The 21,638-nt window shown below is 46.6% G+C and overlaps 1 protein-coding gene across 4 annotated transcripts; it reads right to left on the bottom strand.

The window, feature by feature from the left end:
- Window positions 1-1,341: 1,341 nt before the first annotated feature.
- tmtc4 (transmembrane O-mannosyltransferase targeting cadherins 4) lies at window positions 1,342-19,901 on the bottom strand. 4 transcript variants are annotated; one of them, XM_084689502.1, is made up of 18 exons: window positions 19,766-19,901; window positions 15,714-15,914; window positions 15,417-15,532; window positions 15,001-15,217; window positions 12,792-12,879; window positions 12,570-12,670; window positions 12,149-12,241; window positions 11,642-11,803; window positions 10,816-11,018; window positions 9,875-10,049; window positions 9,068-9,199; window positions 8,815-8,894; window positions 6,545-6,652; window positions 6,181-6,322; window positions 5,142-5,256; window positions 2,696-2,808; window positions 2,408-2,477; window positions 1,342-1,961 (listed from the first exon to the last, which is right to left on the bottom strand). In XM_084689502.1, the coding sequence occupies exons 2-18, from the start codon at window positions 15,873-15,875 to the stop codon at window positions 1,813-1,815; spliced, it is 2,226 nt and encodes a 741-aa protein (XP_084545628.1). In that variant the 5' UTR covers window positions 15,876-15,914; window positions 19,766-19,901; the 3' UTR covers window positions 1,342-1,812. The 4 variants fall into 4 exon arrangements, 3 of the variants coding, with proteins under 3 accessions (XP_084545628.1, XP_084545627.1, XP_084545629.1); XM_084689501.1 differs by lacking the exon at window positions 19,766-19,901 and adding an exon at window positions 16,236-16,692; XR_014741735.1 differs by lacking the exon at window positions 19,766-19,901 and adding an exon at window positions 16,236-16,698 and having other exon boundaries at window positions 1,883-1,961; window positions 2,408-2,499.
- Window positions 19,902-21,638: the final 1,737 nt, after the last annotated feature.

Genomic DNA, 21,638 nt, shown 5'->3' with positions numbered 1-21,638 from the left:
ATCAAAGCCGAGCAAATAAAAAACAGGGAATTGCATAACAAGGAACTGTCATTATTGGACATTGGCGGTATATTTCGGGGGAGAGAGGCAGGGCTTTGAGAAGAGCAGGCCGGCCATGTGTCGTGTCACCCCCCAATGAGTGGATCAGTAACATCTTCAAAGCATCAAAGCGCCAGCTCGCGTATTGTACTGTATGTGCAAACAAACCAAGCAGAGCCATACCAACCCGTCGCGCCTTCAAACGCTTCCTGCTCGGTGCAGGAAGCAGGTGAAAAAATAGAAGCGCCGCGACCTTTGAACCCCGGGGCCGCACACTTGTTGACTGATGTTCCACATTGGGGTCGCCCCCTTCTCTCGGCGGTATCCTTCAAGAGGAGTCAGCGTGTGTGTATTTGACTGTGTGTGTGTGTGTGTGTGTGTGTGAGCGTAGTCTCCGGGGAGCGCCGCTCTTTGAAGCCTCTATGCTATAGAGGCTGTTTTCACATAGCGCCGGCCACGAGTTTCCTGTCAGGGCTGACCCATACGTCCCTTCCCCCCCACCCTCAGATCCATGCCCCTTCAAGACACCTTTCTCCCATTAAGCTGAGGGGGGCTACGGAGGGTCCTGATCCTGGCCCGATGACACCCCTCCCTAGTTCATCGAGGTGCATTAGAGTCAACAAACATACTAACCCAGACCAGTCCCCCAGACCAGCCCTCATTGGCTGGGCCCTCTGTCTTTGATGGTAAACAACTGGAATGGATTCAAACGCATTTTGCCTTCAGAGGAGCAAGCATTGTACGTACTCTTGTTCTCTCCCACACACACACACACACACACACACACACACACACACACACACACACACACACACACACACACACACACACACACACACACACACACACACACAGTGTAGGCAGCAGTATAAGAACCCAGTGTTTCCAGAACAAGAGGCCCTTGGGGAGACAAGTCAAACAAGGGCTTTCTGGGACGGTCCCAGACACACGTGCGCATGCACACACACACACACACACACACACACGCGCGCCTGGTGCTGCAGCCAGCTGACACAACACGGGGTCAGAGATGAAAGAGGAGAGGGTTCATTGCGGATGGGTTCCACATGATACAGGACAGAGAACCCTGAGGAACCCTGGACAGACATGTGGCTGAGGAGCCAGGATTGAGGAACACCTGCCAACGCAGACCCTGCTGTAAACAAGGAGACACGAACTCAAAACAGACAACTCAGCTGGTCATAGCTGGTCAAAAACCTCCTCAAAGACTCGTTATGTATGCTGCAGTAAATCATTTTGGACTTTGACTACATTGGCCATCACAGAAAATGACAATAAAGCTTGTTTAAACAAATCATGGTGTTTCTTTATTTCCTTCTTTTTTTAATTTTTTTATAATGAAAGTAGTACAAAGTTGGAATGAAATTGGGAAAAAAAAAGGATGACTATAAAAGTGTGTGTGTTGCAGCATGCAGTGGTGGAGTCAGCTCTGCTCTGCCCCCCAGGTCCAGGCAGGTGACCAGGGCCGTTCTGCAGTGGTCACGGTCGTCAACCTGCTCTGCTTTGCAGTGGTTCTGCTCCTCAGGGACGAGTTTGGGCCAGTATTTCTTGTATCTTGTTTGGAGCGGTCATGGAGTGGTCAATTGCGGCTGGGCCGTTTTGCTGTGTTTGTGGTTTGACTTGTTGTAGCCGATCGAGTTGGCAGTGATTACGACGTGGCCCATTTAGCAGTGGTAATGCTAAGGGCCAGTTTGCAGTGGTCGCGGCATGGTCCAGTTTGCTGTGGTCACGGTGCGGTCCAGTTTGCCGTGGTCACGGTGTGGTGCGTTGCTGCTGGTCCAGTTTGCGCCGCAGCATGTTGTAGTTGTCCCTGGTGCCGGGAGCGTTTGGGTCCAGGTTCAGAGACAGCTCATAGTGCTTCTTAGCCTGGTCCAGTCTGCCCCAGCGATGGTACAGCACCGCTGGCAGAGCACGACAGAGGGAGGGAGGGAGGGAGGGAGGGAGGGAGGGAGGGAGGGAGGGAGGGAGGGAGGGAGGGAGGGAGGGAGGGAGGGAGGGAGGGAGGGAGGGAGGGAGGGAGGGAGGGAGGGAGGGAGGGAGGGAGGGAGGGAGGGAGGGAGGGAGGGAGGGAGGGAGGGAGGGAGGGAGGGAGGGAGGGAGGGAGGGAGGGAGGGAGGGAGGGAGGGAGGGAGGGAGGGAGGGGAAACCGAGAGACAAGTCCTTTACACAGATGGGTCTGTGCATTGATCTTGTTTGTGTCTCTGTGTTTCATGCTGAACACATTCATTTTATTTGTATTTTATACACACAACTCCCAGAGAGTGGGGTACTGGGGCTACTCAAAATGTAAACGTTTATTGAATCAAAGTAGCATTATTGATACTGACTTTGAGCAGCAGTGATTTACCTAGATTTCCATGGCAACTAGCAGCGTTTGGGTTGATCCGGAGAGCTTGGAGAAAGAATCCCTCAGACTCCTGCAAGACACACACACACACACTGAATATATATACACACACACACACACACACACACACACTGTGAACCTATCCCAAACACACAATCTCTAAACTCATGGTGAATATACACTTAAAACTTCAGTAATTAGTGTCAAACCTGATCCATTCATAAACCAGGTGTGTGTTTTGCTGGTGTAAAGTTCTGATAAAACCTTGCCCTATCGGTGGAGGCTGACCTGGTACTTCTGGGTTTTGCCAAGGACGTTGGCCAATGAAAACATGATGGTGTGGTCGTTAGGGAGGAGCTTCAGCGCCTCCCGGCCTATCATCTCAGCTTGGGCCAGGTTGCCTAGACGACAGGACACAGAAGACAAATGGAGGGGTGAAGAGGAGGGTGGAAGGTAGAGATCCAGACCCCAGCAAGACAGGCGTCAGCACAGGTGGAAACATTGCAGACGTAAAACTACTGGGAATGACCCTGGTCTGACATATAACGTGATGCAAGAGATAAAAAAATAAAATAAAAATAAAATAATCAAAAAAAAAAAAAAAAAACTATTGGCCAAATGATGCAGTGCCAAATTGTACATGACGTTAACTCCAATGGTGTATAGAGAGTGTGTTTGTGAGTGTTGGACCAGCTACTGGAGAGTGTGAGCGTGCGGCCTGTGTGCAGGACTAGGTAGTGCTTAGAGAGAGTGTGAGATAGGTGCTGGTCTAACCAGTAGTGTTTTGAGAGAGAGAGTGTGTCTGTCTGTGTGTGTGTGTGTGTGTGGCGTCTGCTGGCCAAGTCAGTGGTGTTTAGAGAGAGAGAGAGAGAGAGACACAGAGAGAGAGAGACACAGAGAGAGAGAGAGAGAGAGAGAGACAGAGAGAGAGAGAGAGAGAGAGAGAGAGAGAGAGAGAGAGAGAGAGAGAGAGAGAGAGACAGAGCGAGAGACAGAGCGAGAGAGAGAGAGAGAGAGAGAGAGAGAGAGAGAGAGAGAGAGAGAGAGAGAGAGAGAGAGAGAGAGAGAGAGAGACAGATTGTGTGTGTCTGTGTGTGTGTAGTGTGTGTGCCGGCCTAGTAAGTGTTGTCTAGAGAGAGGGAGTGTGTGGTGTGTGTGTGTGTGTGTGTGTGTGTGTGCTGACCTAGTCAGCGGTGTCTGGAGCAGAGTTTTTCCTCTCTGCGCATGGATGAGCACTTTAGTCTCCTAATTAGAGCTGAACACAAGGACCACTGAGTTATTGATCTCTGTCAGTGACCTGTCTGCTGTCTGCGGGGAGAGAGGGAGACAGACAGAGGGAAGGAAAGAGAGAGAAAGAGAGAGAGAGAGATGGCAGATAGAGAGGGGGGGAGGGAGGGGGGGACTCAATCATACCCTGTGCCCTTAAGTCTCTACGGGCGAGCGTATTTCTATGAGTGTGTGTCTCTTGGTGTGTGTGTGTGTGTGTGTGTGTGTCTATGAGTCTACATGTCCTCAGTTCTGTCTCAGGAGGAAGGTTTGCACAATCAAGAAGAGGGGAGTAACACAACAACGGCAAACACACAAACAAACAAACAAACAAAAAACACCCATCTACTCTTCTCTATTTGGAATGACATCCTCTGTTCTTCCTCACTTTTTGGGGGGTGGGGGGGGGTAGGGGTGGGCACTCTCCCTGTCTGTCAGATTTGTGGGGGAACAAATGGGTAGGGGAGGGGGTGGGGCGCTCCGAGGGGGCGCACTCCTGCCTGTGTCCACCCGCGTTTGATCGGGGACACGCTGGGCTCCGATTGGACGGTTCCCGGGGCCTCCTGGGAGACTCCGCCCCCTTGGGAGAGGGTTCTGACAAAACGGCGGCGGCGTCTAGAAATCAGAGCATTCTCCACACGGCAGGGAAGACTGCCTTTAACACTCTGCGCACAAAAGCTTTAATACATAAATTTCAAGCATAGCTGACTCCCGCTCTTCCGCTCTAATCATGTTGGGCGCTGAGATCAAATTTCCTCCCTGTTCCCCCCCTCCCTAAGTAGAGCTTTCTGTCTCTTCACTGTTAATGTTGGAACAATGCCTACCCGTGAGACTTGACAAGAGTGAGGAAGCCTGAATAGGAAGCTCTCTCACTGGCGATCCACAATACATGATCAGTCAGTGTGCGTGTCGGACACACACACACACACAGTCATGATGCTGCTCCTGATTGTATGTGCTGCTCAGAAGGATGATCGTAATGTTACAGGCCAGGCGCTGTGTGTATGTGAGTTTGTGTGTGTGTGTACCTGTGTTGTCCAGAAGGATGATCATGTTGTTCCAGGCCAGGCTGTGTGTGTGTGTATATGTGTGTGTGTGTGTGTGTGTGTTTATGTGTGTGTACCTGTGTGTATGTGTGTACCTGTGTGTGTGTGTACCTGTGTGTGTGTGTGTGTGTACCCGTGTGTGTGTGTACCCGTGTGTGTGTGTGTGTGTGTGTACCTGTGTGTGTGTGTACCTGTGTGTGTGTGTGTGTGTGTGTGTGTGTACCCGTGTGTGTGTGTACCCGTGTGTGTGTGTGTGTGTGTGTGTGTGTGTACCTGTGTTGTCCAGAGGGATGATCATGATGTTCCAGGCTGTGTGTGTGTGTGCGTGTGTGTGTACCTGTGTTGTCCAGAAGGATGATCATGTTGTTCCAGGCCAGGCTGTGTGTGTGTGTGTGTGTGTGTATGTGTGTGTGTGTGTGTACCCGTGTTGTCCAGAAGGATGATCATGTTGTTCCAGGCCAGGCTGTGGTCAGGTTTCAGCACAGTGGCATTCCTCCAAGCGTTGAGAGCATCCAGGTGTCTGTTTAGGTCAGCATACTGTAGGACACATTACCCACAGATACATTAAACACCACACACACACACACACACACAACAACCCTACTGTACACTAGACACTAGGGGTGTAACAATATATTGTGGAACAATATATCGCAATACACAATGTTTACAATATGTATTGTAGAGTTATGGCAATATGTTTACAATATGACGTCCGTTTGATCCTATTGGTTGAGCTACCAGCACGAGACCTACTCTGCACCTGCGTCATGCGTGCCTTCATTGCATTCACAGGAATCGCATGAACTGAGTTAACTAAATTGTATGTAGAACAAAAAAAATGATTGAAAATGTTTCATGCTTTGGAAATAAATCTGTTAATTTAATTTCTAGGGGTGGGGGAAAAAATGTATTCACATTTGAATTGAATCGATTCACAAATGTAAAAAATTGATTACTTTTTATCAAAACGTTTATTTTGATTAAAAATCGCAAACAGATTTTTTATCTATTCTTGACCCCAAGAATCATTCGAATCGAATCGTGAGGTACCAAAAGATTCCCACCCCTATGAATGTCAGTTTCATTTAAAATGTTGTAAAAAATATCGTGATATGTATTGTACTGTACACCCAGTGATACGTATCGAATCGTGAGCTGAGTGTATCGTTACACCCCTACTCGACACCATACACCACACACACCATAACACTACTATAAATAAGATAGCACACACACCACGATACTACTGCACACTAGACAGCACACACACGTCACAACACTCCTGCACATTAGACATTAGCGTGTGTGTGTGTGGGGGGGGGGGGGGTCTGTGGTGTAGGGTGGTGTTGTGGGGGTGTGTGTGGTGTATTGTGGTGTTATGTGGCGTGTGTGTGTGTGCGGGGCAGTCTATCGTGTGTGACCAGGCGCCGCGTGACTAGGCGCCGCGTGACCACCCACCAGGCGTCCCAGGTTGTAGTAGCAGTCAGGGTACTTCCTCCGGAAACGGATGGCGTTCCAGTAACTCTGCTCTGCCTCCTGGAACTTCCCCAGGCTGTTCTGAACGATACCCAGGTTCATCCAGGCTGCAGCAAAGTCCGGTCTGGGAGGAACACACACACGCGCGCGCGCGCGCTGCAGTTAACGTTGCAGATACACCTCCACCGTCATACGCAACCCTCGTTTCTGTCCGACCAATGTTTGACGGGGCATCGCGGGGGGTGACAACACAGGCCTCCCGAGCCCCAATAACGCTGGTGTTCCCTGGGCTCTGTGAAGGTAGGGGACCCAGCCGGTGCTCCGGGGAAGGGACAGCGCCACCTACTGTATGGAGACGGCCTTGGCCAGCAGTCGCTCGGCCTCGTCCAGCTGCTCCCGCTCCTTCAGAATGTTGCCCAGGTTGTTCATGGCGTGGACGTAGGTCGGGTGGAGCCTGGCCAGAGAAAGCGGGGTTAGGTCAATCCCCGGGGGGGGGGGGGGGTTCAGAAAGCAGGGTGAACATGACGACTGACTCTGAGCTGTGAAATTCAAGAGCTGACGGCTTCCGGACGGATGGTAAACATGCGTTTATTCAACTCCAATCGAACCTTGAGTAAAGCTCGCGCACGAGGATGTAAAGAGCCCTCATCGATGGAACACGGATAGCACTATTCATCATGGCAACAAGAGAAATAAATGACTCAAACCGCTCACCACTCAAAATGTGAATGACAGCTTATGCCATATCCAGTATTTAATTTATAAACAAGCAATACTATAGCAGCAGCAAAAGAAAGTGAGTTGGCTTGTGGCTAGAGAGAGTGTGGCTTGTGTTCATCCTGTGTTCCCCTTCTTCAACACTTGAATGTGTGGGTGAGTGCGCAGATTTTTAAAAATGATTTACCTGCAAACGAACAGGCACTAAATGCACTTGGAAGCAACTGAAGATGAAATACAAAAATAGACTTTAAACCAGTGGGGTATAATTGCAATACAAGCAATTGCGATGTTGGTGATCTTCACTAAACAACATTCAGTGGCTACGTCTAAGCAAAATCTTTTTTAATTGTCAGCCATCTCCACACTACAAGTATTTAATTGTGTCCTTTTGAAAGTAAAAGCTTTTTACCATACAAGTCTCAAAATGTGAGCTCACTGGTCATAATCAAAACTTGACATTATAGCCAATAGGAAGAAAGGCTGAGGCCTGCGGAACAGGTGGGGAGTCCCCCGCCACCCCCACCATCAGAGGAAGAGGGGATGGCCTACTGTACTGTACTGTACTGCATTTTGACTTACAGGGAATAAGGAACACTTCCTAAAATGAAAGGCATAGGCTATTCTATGACACAGGGGAAGTGATGGATCAATTTTTAATGATTGTGGCATATCGTATCTCTGACTTCTCACTCATCCGGTTCTGTGTTAGTGTTCCTGACTGAGAGCATGTCCACGTTGTGTCATACGAACGGGGGCTGAGAATAGTGTTCAGATAACTGGTTTTCCGCAGAAAAGAGACTCAGACTCGAAAATATATGAATCTGCGGATGTTAAAACATGCAATCGGGGTCTGATCACCCTCTCCCGACTAAGATTTCCGCAGAGCATTTCTGCGTTAAGACCATCTAGCCTCGCTCTTTGAGAACACGACACACCGTGCCTGACACATTCAGGTGGCAGGTTTCAGTTAAAGAGTAGAAGTGGACAAACTCAGGCTTAGTTCATTAAAACCTGCTATCAAGAAGGTTAGCTTCACAAAGCATGTTGCCATAGTAACTTGCTCAGAGAACCGCTGAACTGTCTTTTTGAAACCGTAAACCCAGAGTTTCCATTGACTCTGAGTCGACATTTCACTAAACCCACTTTCTGAAACACACCACAGGCTCAAGTCAGGATGACCTTATTTCATATGTTTTTCCACATATCTAGTCACATGACTGGAGGGTCTTTGATAGCAGTTAGTAATTACAGACAGGTCTTGATGTGCTGGTGTGTTGATGTGCTGCTGTGTTGTTGTGCTGGTGTGTTGTTGTGCCGGTGTGTTGTTGTGCTGGTGTGTTGTTGTGCTGGTGTGTTGTTGTGCTGGTGTGTTGTTGTGCTGGTGTGTTGTTGTGCTGGTGTGTTGTTGTGCTGGTGTGTTGTTGTGCTGGTGTGTTGTTGTGCTGGTGTGTTGTTGTGCTGGTGTGTTGTTGTGCTGGTGTGTTGTTGTGCTGGTGTGTTGTTGTGCTGGTGTGTTGTTGTGCTGGTGTGTTGTTGTGCTGGTGTGTTGATGTGCTGGTGTGTTGTTGTGCTGGTGTGTTGATGTGCTGATGTGCTGGTGTGCTGTTGTGCTGGTGTGTTGTTGTACTGGTGTGTTGTTGTGCTGGTGTGTTGTTGTGCTGGTGCGTTGTTGTGCTGGTGTGTTGTTGTGCTGGTGTGTTGTTGTGCTGGTGTGTTGTTGTGCTGGTGTGTTGTTGTGCTGGTGTGTTCATGTGCTGGTGTGTTGTTGTGCTGGTGTGTTGATGTGCTGGTGTGTTGTTGTGTTGTTGTGCTGGTGTGTTGTTGTGCTGGTGTGTTGTTGCGCTGGTGTGTTGTTGTGCTGGTGTGTTGTTGTGCTGGTGTGTTGTTGTGCGGTACCTGACGGCTTCTCTGTAGTACTTTATAGCACCCGAGCTGTTTCCCCTGTCAGCCAGGTTTTTACCTACGTTGTAATGGACCTAGAGAACACGGCAAAGTTACAAACACACACACACACAAATAGACAGAGACCAGCACAAAAGCACACAAAAGCACACAGGCAGACCAAGAGGCCGTGAGACAAAAAGAAACACTGAAACGCACACAGACACGCGCGTTCACACACAAGCACGCACGCGCGCGCGCGCCTCACCTTGGCGTTGAGCGGGCAGACCGTCAGAGCGCTGGTGAAGAGGCTTTCTTCAGACCTCCACTGGCGGCTGCGGAGAGCACAGCGAGCCGCGTGCACGCACAGCAGAGCCAGCACACAACCTCGGAGCGGCTTCTGCACGCGCACACACAAACACACACCCGACAACAAATATGTATGGTGTCATTCCCACGTTGTCCTTCCCTAAACATCCGGCAAGCTTCAGTGGTACCATGTCAGAGCCTAGTGAAGCCTGGGGCCCATGGTGTTAAGTGTTCTCTGCACTGTGGTGTGTGTTGTGTAGGAGGTTGGATGGACGGAGTTGAATTCAGTCCAAAGCCGATCTGGTGTCGTGATTTCCCATCACAGCCTTCCAGTGGCTGCAGCAGGCCACCGGGGTGTAAATCAGCAGATTTACCAGATATGTCTAGTATTTAGTGTGTAGTATGCAGTGTGCAGTATGTAGTATGCGGTGTGTCGTGTGTAGTATGTGGTGTGTGGTACATAGTGTGCAGTACTTAGTATGTAGTGTGCAGTGTGTGGTGTGTAGTGTGTAGAATGTAATGCGCAGTGTGTAGTATGTAGTGAGTAGTATGTAGTATGTAGTGTGTAGTATGTGGTGTGTAGTATGTAGTGTGTAGTGTGTAGTATGTGGTGTGTAGTATGCGGTGTGTAGTGTGTAGAATGTAATGCGCAGTGCGTAGTATGTAGTGAGTATTATGTAGTATGTAGTGTGTAGTATTTAGTGTGTAGTATGTATTGTGCAGCGTGTCGTGTGCAGTGTGTAGTCTGCAGAGAGGGTGATCCTACCCGGAGAGCTGTCCAGTGAAAGCAGCAGGCCCCCAGGGCGTAGGCCAGCAGCAGACAGTAGCCAGCGGAGGACAGGTACAGGACCCTCTCGGCGATCACAAAGCCCACCCTGAAGAAGACGTTGGAGGCAGGCAGGAAGGGCACCCCCATCAGCACCAAGCCCAGGGTCAAAGTCCTGCAAGTGGGGGGGGGGGAGGTCGGTGGTCAGAGGTAGCTGGGATGGACACTTCTGGATCATTCTACAAGAGTAGATGTGCTAGCAGGCTGGATGACACTGCAACGTTTGCAGTCGTGTTCATCAGTGTTCACACGTGTGATAAACTTGACCACGACCTTGTGTGAAAGGGGAGAGAATATCCACACTGTGGTCATTGAGGCCTAGTCCCAGAGATTTGATCTGGATCAAATTAACTGGGGGCAGACATGTAGAACCATGGTTCCTGTTGCAGAACTCTTTGACTGTTCCCTCGTTCAGCAAGTACAGACTGTCCACTTGAAAATCTACTGAGAACTTCAAGTTGCCCCTGAAGCAGTCAGGATAAGATGTTCAGGTCACACTACAGTGGCTTTGGTCCGTTTTCATTATCAGGAGTCCAACACTAAGAAATCCATTTACTTTATTTCATATACTGTGCAGAGAGCAATACAGAGGGAGAGTTAGAGAGAGAGAGAGAGAGAGAGAGAGAGAGAGACAGAGACAGAGACAGAGAGAGAGAGAGAGAGAGAGAGAGAGAGAGAGAGAGAGAGAGAGAGAGAGAGAGAGAGAGAGAGAGAGAGAGAGAGAGAGAGATGAGGGAGTTAGAGGGATTGAGAGAGAGTGAGAGAGGGATTGACAGAGCAGAGAGGGAGGGAGGCTTAGAGACAGCAGAGAGAGAGGGATAGTTGGAGAGAGAGAGGGAGTGAGAGAGCGAGCAGAGAGAGCGAGACGACCGTGTTTTTACCTCCTTTTCTGCCCGTCCTGTGAGCATAAGGCTTGGCTTATCAAGCCTATCAGGACACACCAGAGCAGCAGAGGCCACACCATCCTCCAATCGGCGGTTGACTTAATGAGAGGCACGCAGCCCATGGACCAATCAAAACACAACCACCAGGGACAGAGCAGCAGCCAGGCATTGAGAGAGTAGTAGTAATTATAGTTCACTATCTACCAGTGAGACAAGTGCATGAGGGATGTGGAGATGAGAGAAAGAGAGAGAAGGGGGGGAGGTGAGAAAGACATGTTAAAAACGTCAAATCTCTCCTTGAGACATTAATCAAATCTAAACAAATCAAGTGTATTTATAATGGGCATTTTGAAGCAACAGCCGTCGACCAGAGTGCTGTACAGTCAGCGTAGCAAAAGACATGAGACAACACAATACATACACAAAACAAGTTTAACAAACAAAACAGACAAAGAAAGGCATCACTGTGAAAGCCAGCGAATAAAAACGAGTCTTAAGACGGGATTTAAAAACATGCAGTGTAGTTGCCAGCCTGACATGTAGACAGGTCTGTAGCCAGCCTAGTGGAAGTAAACCTTTTTGGACTTTTCCTCCCTCAATTTATATTTAGGTTTAGGTTCAAAAACGGATGTGGCAGTGGGGGGAAGGATCAAACTACCCGAACACCCCCTGTCTATGGCCCTGTAGAGGCAACTTGGTTATAGTTTGGGGGCTACAACTGAAAAAGTCTGATTTAGCTTTTCAGGGTTAATAAAATCAATTTACCACCCAAAATAAGGGCTTATTAAGTGATCAAAAGAGGCTAACCAGGTGATATTCTTACTCTGAGAATCACACTCTCTTCAAATGAGGCTGGGTTGTCTACTTCAGTGAACGCTGGTGGCCCCGTTCCCATGATCCTCCAGCGCGAGTAAAGCAGTAAGACTCCTCCCACGGCCAGGAGAGCCAATCGAGTCAGGAGTCCTGTCGGCAGTATCCCGCCCACCTGACGGAGAACACCAATCCACTGTCAGCATCCACCAACCTAACACAAAGCACCAATCCACGGCCAGTGTCCCGTGTAGCTGATAGGCCAGCAGTATATGTCATACTGCAATCTTAAAATAATAAAGTCTTACCGCTTCACCACTTCTTCTGGGGAATTTGAGACCTCGGAAATTGGAGGAGGATGCGATAGTGGATGAGGGGGAGGAGTAGCAGAGGTGGAGGAGGAGGGAGAAGAGGTGGAGGAGGATGAGAAAGAGGATGAGGGGGAAGAGGAGCCCGGGGGGGGGGGGGGCAAAAAGAGAGGAAGAAGAGGAGGGGAAGAGGAAGCGATGGGGAAACTCACGTTTGCAGGCTTCCTTCCCAGCAGCAGCCTCTGGCTGAGCTCAAACACATTGACTTTGCAGATGAGGAGCACGTCGAAGGCCGCATTCACCCCCTGAGGGAGAGACACACACAGTTACAACCAGTACACAAAACACAACACTTCAGCATAGTAGAGTAAAGTAGTGTAGAGGAGGCTAGTGTAGAGTACATTTACATTTAGTCATTTAGCAGACACTCTTATCCAGAGTGACTTACAGCAAGTACAGGGATATTCTCCCTGAGGCAAGTAGGGTGAAGTGCCTTGCCCAAGGACACAACGTAATTTGGCACGGCCGGGAATCGAGCCAACAACCTTCTGGCTAATAACCCGACTCCCTAACCGCTCAGCCATCTGACCCCAGAGTAGAGCAGAACAGAACAGAGGGTTTGTATGGCCCTACCAGGACAGTGATGCCTTGCTCCTTACAGAGCATGGCTGCAGCACACAGCGAGAGGCTGAAGGCGATCCACTGGAAAGACACCTTCTCCCCCCTGTCTCCCCCTGCAGAGAACAACCACAGAGCAGCTACAAGGTGGAATCTGGACAAGTGGGGTCCGTGTTTGCCTAGTGGTACTGTCGAGAGGATCTTTGGGACAGGAAAAGTCAGGGGGAAGACGCCTACCTCGGTGAAAGGCTTTGCAGTAGGTGAGGAAGGAGAGCTGGAAGAACAGAGCGCACAGAAGGTCTGCTCGACCCACTATCCCTGCCACCTGAGAGAGAGAGAGAGAGAGAGAGAGAGAGAGAGAGAGAGAGAGAGAGAGAGAGAGAGAGAGAGAGAGAGAGAGAGAGAGAGAGAGAAACAAGGAGGGAGGGAGAGGGAGATGATGTAATAGTGGGAGGAAGAGCGAGAAAGAAAGAGAGGACAAATTAGCTTTAATGCCAGGATACTCATCACCACACCCACACACACACACACACACACATTACTATATCCTCTTTCTCCTGTTATGGCCTGTGCTGTTACAATACTGATACATTAGTGACCAATTAGAGGACTCTCGTGAGTGTACGTGTGAGTGTGGGGGTGTGTGTTGTCAACAATGTGTATGTGTGTGTACGTGTGTATGCTGTAAGGCTAGGGTCATGGGGCTAGCTCCTTTGATCAATCCAGCAGGTCCAAGTCAGTGGTGTGTCTGCTCCCATCCCCTCTGTTCTGGCTGAGCCTGATGAAAGAGCACCGGGTTGGGGGGGGGGGGCAGCCTTCCAGCCAGGCCCTGCTTCCCAAACACACCCGCACGCACGCACAGCCAGTCAATAAGCATACCCACACTGCTAATAGTCTGGAAGCTCTACCACACACACCTTTTGTCAAACCAAAACCGCGACGGCTCTTTGTTCTACTCACGCGCCCCCTAATGAATGTTTAATAGCACAGCCCCTGGGTGGCAGGGTGCATTGCTGTGGCTTTCAAGGAAGACGTCGTTGTTTACCAGGCACACAACCAGGAATATCCAACCGCACTATTCCACATTGTTTTTGCGGGGTGGGCTGGGGAGCTCTGGGAGGGGGTGGGGGGGGGGGGGGGGGTGGTGGATCAAAGATGTCTGGCGGTGCCAGTGAACTATGACAAGACAGGAATCAAACGATCCACTTTAACATTGCAACCAGGGCATTTAATATGGCCAACGGTGCATCCAATGAAAACCCAGCCTGCTGTGGTACAACAATGGCTTCTCTCTCGTCAGTAACACTCTGTGGACACGACCACAGTGATTGTGTGTTGATGTGTGCGTTGATTTATATATACAAGTATATGTACACTTTCAATATGGATGGTATGTGTGTGTGTGTGTGTGTGTGTGTGTGGGTGTGTACACTGCAGTGTAAACAAAGTGTGTGGGGTGTATACATACGCTCTCAATGTGGATTGAGGTGAGTGTATGAGTTAGTATGGGGTGTTTGTGTGTGCATGGTGCATGTGCGTATGTATTATCTATATACACACAAACACACTCTATGCTCACACATATACATCTGTGATCCACTCTGGGGTCAGATGGCTGAGCGGTTAGGGAGTCGGGTTATTAGCCAGAAGGTTGTTGGCTCGATTCCCGGCGTCGCCAAATTACGTTGTGTCCTTGGGCAAGGCACTTCACCCTACTTGCCTCAGGGAGAATGTCCCTGTACTTGCTGTAAGTCACTCTGGATAAGAGTGTCCAAGTAGTATGCTGTTGGTCCTCAGGGCTAAAAATTGCGACCACTTTGGTCACATATGCTCCCAAAAATGTATCTGTGCGACCTCAAAATATTTTTGGAAGCATTTGTGGGAGTGCAAATAATTGTTATGGTGTGACCTGTTTTAACTTATTTACAAAACGCTTGCAAATTAGCCTAAAGCACAGCCTGCTGTGACCTGATACAGTGATCGGTCCGCCATTCTATCAAATACTACATAACCAATTAAGCTTCATCTTTACGTCAACTTGAATATTTATTTAGTCCTTCAGTCATTTAGAAGACGCTCTTATCCACAGCGAAATAGATTTTTTAATATAGATTTTAGATTGATGGTTAATATTAGCCATCAATCACTCCTTGTCACTGTGCACCGTTGTCACAAGACAGGGACCTAACTAGCGTGCACAATTTGAAGAGCTGAAAATACTATATTAAAACGTTTTTGGAGGGAGCTCCTGCATTTTTTATGGTGCTCCTAACTTTTTAAAATTGGGAGCAGCAGTGCTACCAAGTAAAAAAGTGAATTTCGAGCCCTGGTGCTGCATATGCCACAACAAGACAGTGCAGTGATAATGTTTTGGCTCATTGGTAGACATACTTCCACTTGAACCTGGACAGAGTGTGTTTTTGTGTGAGTGTGCGTGTACACTTACACTCTCAGTGTGGACAGGGTGGACGCCGAAGAGCAGCGCAGCCAATAGAGAGGTCTTAGGAGCCTGGTAGAGTCTCCTCCCCTCACCATCATAGGCCAGCCCACCGATAAGTATGTCAAACACGTCAATCATCAGGGCAGATATGACAGCATGGAGGACAATGTTCAGTACATGGAAACCCACGGGGTGCAGCCCTCCAGCCACGAGGTAGTTTAGCCTGTAAAGACCATGGACACAACCTTTTTCGAACTGCTTTTTTTGTTTTTAATAGTTGCTTGTCTTCTAAGATGTGGTCTACACATTGATTATGACACCATACACCAAGTATACGTTGCGCGAATCTGTGTTCACTTTAGTATGTGTGAGTGTTTACACGTATGTGTGAGTGTGTGCATGCAGCGTGCGCCCTGCTGTACCTGAACGTGAGGACTGTGAGAGGCCTGTAGGATTTGTGGCTTGAGTTGCTGCTCAAGTTACTTCCCCAGAAGTCATTTCTCCAGATGTTGTTCAGGGGAGTGTCTGGATTCAAGTCCTGCAGTAGCCACCAACACACACACAAATAATATATACTGATGACAGCAAAACAGTTGACCACAAAGTAACACCGTTGTTTGTCTGGAGTTATTATAAAGGTTATAACAATTTGTAGCGCATATTATCACTGTTAAGGTCTGTAGTGTGCCTGTAAGAGAGAGAAAGATGGTGTTTCTTACCTTGTTATTGATTATAGCTTCAGAATCATCAAAAACAAAGTCCCCATCGTAGCTGTTTATGAAGCAGAGGAGGGCTAGCAGGGCCACTCCTAGCTTAGCATGCACAGGAACCAGCTTTGGCACAGGTATGTGGTGGTCCCAATACACTTCACATGGAGCCATGGCGCATGGGACCTTTGGTCTATCATGTCCATCTATTTCCTAGATGAGGAATAAGGTAACTCAATGTCCGTTGGAATTCTGTACATTTTAAGTAGCACAAGAAAACCCCTCTTAACCTGAAGATAACATGAATCTGTAGCTTGGAAAGTGAGAAACTGTTGTACTCACTGAACGAACACTTAACTGTAACATTACAGCGTACAGTAGCTACATCTGACGTAGCTAGCTAGCAAACCTTAACTAGCCCATGTCTCTACTTAGTTAACTGCAGTCTGCCATTGCTAAGGTATTTACATATATACTTTGCTATTACATCATACACAGACTGTCTGGAGTTGCTCAAGCAGCCTACATGCATACCTTATCATTCGGGAAGACGGAGTTTGTTAGGGAGAGCTTTCAATCATGACTCCTGTAGCTTTATGTTTGCTAGCTTACTGTATATATGGCTACTGTATCATCTTCACTCTCTTTCAGCATAAAATATTAAAGAAAAATGCACAGCTGCTGTCATGCGACAGACAAAACGCGTTCTGCAAGTATCGATTGCAGATGGGTCAATGGGTTGCTTTGCAATGTCATTGTCAAGAATATTTGCTAGCTTAGCTTACTAGCTTATGATCTGAAAAATAACGATACTGCTGATTTCGTTCTTTATACAAATATTCGCCGAAAAGGCATACCAAGGTAACCGAATTCTTGCTAAAACTGTAATGTATTCCGCATGGATTCGGTAAACATCTGCTGTGTCGGCTTGCAAGTGTAAACAGTATGCACGCTCGGTTGCTACACTTCCTATTTTGCACGGGTGGTGTCACGTGACTAATTGATTAGTTCCAGCAAAAAGCAGGACGTTGTTAAATCCGTGGCTATAATGCATAGGAAACCTCATTATATAGGCTACCTATACAATAAACTCAATGCCCAATCAAAGCACAAATATGTTGACATTGCTTTACGCTAAAGCAATGTTTCTTCTGTGTACAATAACGCTCACATCAAAAGAATATCCACTCACTCATTAAGTCCCATCAGAATAGGGCGTTCCCACACGTAAAATAATAAAAAGAGACATACATGAGAGAGCAACCTCATGGAACGTTAATGGGATGTGCAATATTGGATGTACCACTTTGAGTTTGTTCTCTGACGTCAACCTGCTTCTCATTTCCCAACTCTCCTGCTTTTGTTACTCAAGGGGGTATGACTTCTGTAGACATTGCCAAGTAGTCATGGGTAAGTCATAGTAAGTGTAGCTGTTTAAACGTGTTTTTAAGACTGCCCTTTCTGTCCCACTCTGAAAGACGAGCTGCAATACATTACAATTGTTTAGTATAATACTTAAGTTTAACAAGCCATTTTAAAATAAAGTAATAAATGTATGTAGCTCCATCTTTCTTTCTATCTTTCTCTCCCTCTCTATCTCTCTCTCCCTCTCTCTCACTGTGTAATGTAGTCAGATTCTCCTTTCATTCTGCTCCCTTTGATACCCAAATTGAAAATGTCCTCTGCTCTGTCACAAAGGAGGTTGTTCAAAGGTCATTGTTCTCATTATCCAAATGAGAGCACCGAACAGCACCCTGCCACCGGAAACCGTGCTGCTTCTGTTAAACGGAAATGGCTGATAATCAACCACTCCAAGAAGCACTCATTACACCATGATTCAAATTATAAAGACTCTATACTATATCTGAAGATAATGAGAGCCATGATGGGATCATGTATTGCAGATATCACACATATGTCAGATTTCTGGTGGAGCCCTGGCAGAGAGACCAGAGAAGCACAGTGGTAACAGGGTCAGTGCAGTGTGTGTAACCTGGTAATGCAGCGAGGAGATCTCATTAGCCAGGGCTGAGATGGTCTCCAATACCCCTATGGCCAAAGACAATAATTAAATTTCATTATCTTTAACTGCAGGTTTTTTTTTATTTTTATGAATTAACAAGCTGTTAGAGAGGACTGGTTACCACAATGGTGTGAGTTTTAGAGGAAGATGGAGCGAGAAAGGGATGGAAGGAGGGAGGGGAAGAGGGTGGGTGGGTGGGAGGTTCAAGCTCCATCTCATTATTATCTAATGAATCAGAAAACTGATGAGCCAGCTCCCCGTTCACTGCCAGGGGACATAAGGCTTGTGTGCTGCCATGCCATTCTCCATCACTTCTGGGCATGGCTCTCTGAACTTGACAGGATGTGTGTGTGTGTGTGTGTGTGTGTGTGTGTGTGTGTGTGTGTGTGTGTGTGTGTGTCTGTGTGTGTGTGTGTGTGAGTGCCTCAGAAAAACTGCAGGCGAGAAATGCACATTGGTTCTGTGGTAGCAACAACAAATTGAGTTGAGAAAGAAAATAACACAATTGTAAAAGATGTAGAGATTTACAAGAAAATGGCAGAAAGAACCAAAAAAGGTTGCCGGGGAGACAATATTGAAACAGAGAAAGGGAAGAGGCTCAGTGCAGGCTATTGGATTTTGCGCTCCATTTCACCTGTCATTGCTTGGAGAAGACTTGGAATCTCCTTAATGGCCAAAGCTAGGGGCCCAGGGTCGGAGGGTGTAGATGGGAGGGGGGGATTGGATTGGGGGGCAGAAGTAACGAGAGAAGGAATAGGAACAAGGAGAAAGGATCGGGGGGCGGGTGATCGCTTACATCCTCACCCCAAAACTAGGTCGCAGGGTTGGCAAGAGACAGAGAGAAACTGGATCTCCAAAAAAACACAACTCATAAGAAACTCAACAGCAATAACATCCATTGGCTCACAATGCACTAAGGAACTAGCAAATAAGCACTTAGCTAACACAGCTCAATTGAAAAGCTAAATGTATAAAGTTTTGTTTATTTTCAATCGGCCAATCAGTCAGTCTGCCAGCCCAGTCAATCGGTCATCAAGCTAACCAACAACAGCTTGCCAGTCTGTGTTATCTGATTAGCATTGTGTGTGTGTGTGTGAGTTGGTGGGGCTGTCCATGTGTAGTAGTTAATGAGGGAGGATGGACCACTATCACTAGCAAGTAGGCCTCTTGGCCCAAATGCAAGGTGACAGTCTGGGCAGAGAGGGACAAGGAGAGCTAATGTCTAGTGAGCATGCAGAAGGTGACAGACATTGATTGTCTTCAGTCTGACGGTGTATGTCCAATGACAGTCTGATGGTGAATGTCTAATGACAAAAGAAAAGAAAAGGTCAGGGTCAAATGGCGTGAAAGTGAGGAAATGGCTTGGGATCACGCAACCTTCTAACAAGGGGGGCAGATGATGCAGCCTCCAGTCTCTGAAAACTGTTGTTTTTATCATTCTGTACACTAGTGCACAGTGCCCATGATGCAGTCAGTTTTTACTGTAAGATACCATTGAAACACACAAATACAGATTACTGGAACTATAGATGGTTCACAGTGACCCCAATAAAATTGGTGGCGCACACACACAGATTCCTGGAATTATAAATAGGGCACAGTGCCTGTGATGATGTTGGTGACACAGATTTCTGGAATTGTAGATAGATAGTGCAGTGCCTGTGATGCAGCTACTGATAAGTGATTCTCAGTGGCTTTGGTACCTTTAAAAGTATATTTAATTTAACCTTACTTTGACCATTCTTGCTCTGATTTAACCCATAGAGTCAAATAACTGTAATTCCATAGATATTTGCATTATTTGGTTCATGTTAATACACTATTCAGTTTCCCATTTTCCTTCAAACATAGGGGAATTCATTTTGGTTGTTTGGCCAATATTAAACCCCTACAAAAGGACAACACACTTTCTTCATCAGGACAATATCAAGTCCGGATCTTTTTCAGCTTTAGTTCAAACTATTATCTGTGATCATCATCACCTTCTCTCAAAAGCTTCTGTGGAACAGAGACAGTAGGCTACAGTATTGTTTTCCCTCACCTCATCTCCTCCAAAGTGCTTTGCGATGCAGTATTGACAAGTGAAAGCTGATCCGTGTCTTTTGAAACCGAATCCCAACCTCGACACAACGGAGCTGAGCCGAGGGAGTGAGCTGGAAAATCAAACAGTGCTTCAAGCACTTTCCAAGACCTTCATCAGCAGTTGTTCAGGTGACCTCTTCTGGTTCCAACTGCATGCAACCATACACTCACCTGTGGTGGTGCGCCAAGGCATACACACATGAACGGTGTCCAGATATGCGCACACACACATACCTACACATAGGCACACACAGGACATACACTCACACGCACACACTTAATCACGCACAAACACACAAACACATTTAACTGCAGATATATTTTCTCAAGTCTTTGTTTCCGTCTTGGTTATTTGGGGGTCTTTTTGGATAGTGCCCTTAAATTTGACAAGCAAGTTAAAGGTAGTGTATAGGCAAGTTTTGTGACGATAGCTAATTTCAACAGAGGGGGAGAGGGGGTGGAGTAAAAATAAAATGAATAAAAATTCCTGCATTAAATAAAAGCATCATTACACTTTGTATGATTTAAAATAATTAATTATCACACTAGCATTTAATTATCACGCGACACAATTACACCACACTGAACTGTAAGTAAAGTTAAACAAAACCTGTAATCAAAGATGAATGTAACCTGTAATCAAAGAACGAATATCATTTAGGTCTTACTGCTAAACCTAGCAGTAACACGAAAGTGAATGACGAAAAACAACTCCTTTCTGTTTTCTTTTCGGAGCATACCCTTACAGATAAGAAGTATACTTCAAGTTTAATTTGTAAGTATACTTAAGTATACAAAGTATACTATTATCATGGTACTTAAAGTATGCTAGCAGTGTACTTATTTATACACTAGTTTTGTACGAAGTAAACTGAATTGGCCCACTTTTTAGGTAATTTAGTACACTTTAAAGTACACTTATAGTGTATTTGAAGTTTACTTTTGAATACTGTAAAGTAGTCTGTGTAGAGCACTTTTAGTTTATGAAGTAAACTTCGTAAAGTATTTCAAAGTATGCCTTTGAATATTCTAAAATAACCTGTGTAGTGCACTTTCAGTTCATGAAATATACTTCCTAAAGTACCTCAAAGTATACTTTTAAGTGCACTTTCAAATGATTTAAGTTCTTTGGAAGTCAACTTAATAATGTACATTTACTATGATTTACTTATATATTTAAATGTTTAAGGTCCCTCAAATGCCGCCGATCTTGCGTCACTTGACGAGAAAGGGGGCCCTCGCCAAGTGCCACTGCACATTAGCAATAAGAATTATTTTACTGCTTACGCACACATGACAGCATAATCCAGCTGTTGTTATTAAATGTAACAGTCTGTAAACTCATGGTTACAATGGTAAACCAGCACAACAATGACAATTACCACACAACAAAACTAAGCAGACAAAAAACGAAATTCATGAAGTTACATTTGTATTTTGAACGAAGGCAAACTTGTCAGCAAATTAACATTATTTACCGCCTTGCATCATGGGAATTGACCAGCCAATGAGCCACGCTATCTTCATTTGTTCACGTCATTGTTGGTTCCCATAGTCAGTTTGACAGTATGCATAATGCAACCCTTCTGTCTGCTTCTCTCTCAAGTAGTTTTTTGTTCATTTTTTCCACTAATACTCCAATTGATAATTATCAGTATAGTATAAGAGTATAGGGCTTCAACAGGCGGAAATCCTGGGACACACACACACACATAACCTCCACATCCTGGGAAAAATTGGATTTGTCCCCCCAATAAATCACTGTAAACATAAGAACATTTAAATAATATTAATAATATACATTTAACTTATTACAATGTAGGCTATGTGTT

Source organism: Hypomesus nipponensis, chromosome 23 (genome assembly GCF_054491055.1).
Source record: "Hypomesus nipponensis isolate SF chromosome 23, ASM5449105v1, whole genome shotgun sequence".
Classification (NCBI taxonomy): Eukaryota; Metazoa; Chordata; class Actinopteri; order Osmeriformes; family Osmeridae; genus Hypomesus; species Hypomesus nipponensis.
This window is presented reverse-complemented; position numbering and strand designations above follow the sequence as displayed.

Coding starts and splice junctions, on each gene's coding strand:
- tmtc4 (XM_084689502.1), bottom strand. CDS start 15,875: ATGGCTCCATGTGAAGTGTATTGGGACCACCACATACCTGTGCCAAAG. Junction 11,804..12,148: donor TGGGAAGGAAGCCTGCAAAC/GTGAGTTTCCCC, acceptor GTTCTCCGTCAG/GTGGGCGGGATACTGCCGAC. Junction 1,962..2,407: donor TAGTTGCCATGGAAATCTAG/GTAAATCACTGC, acceptor GTGCTCTGCCAG/CGGTGCTGTACCATCGCTGG.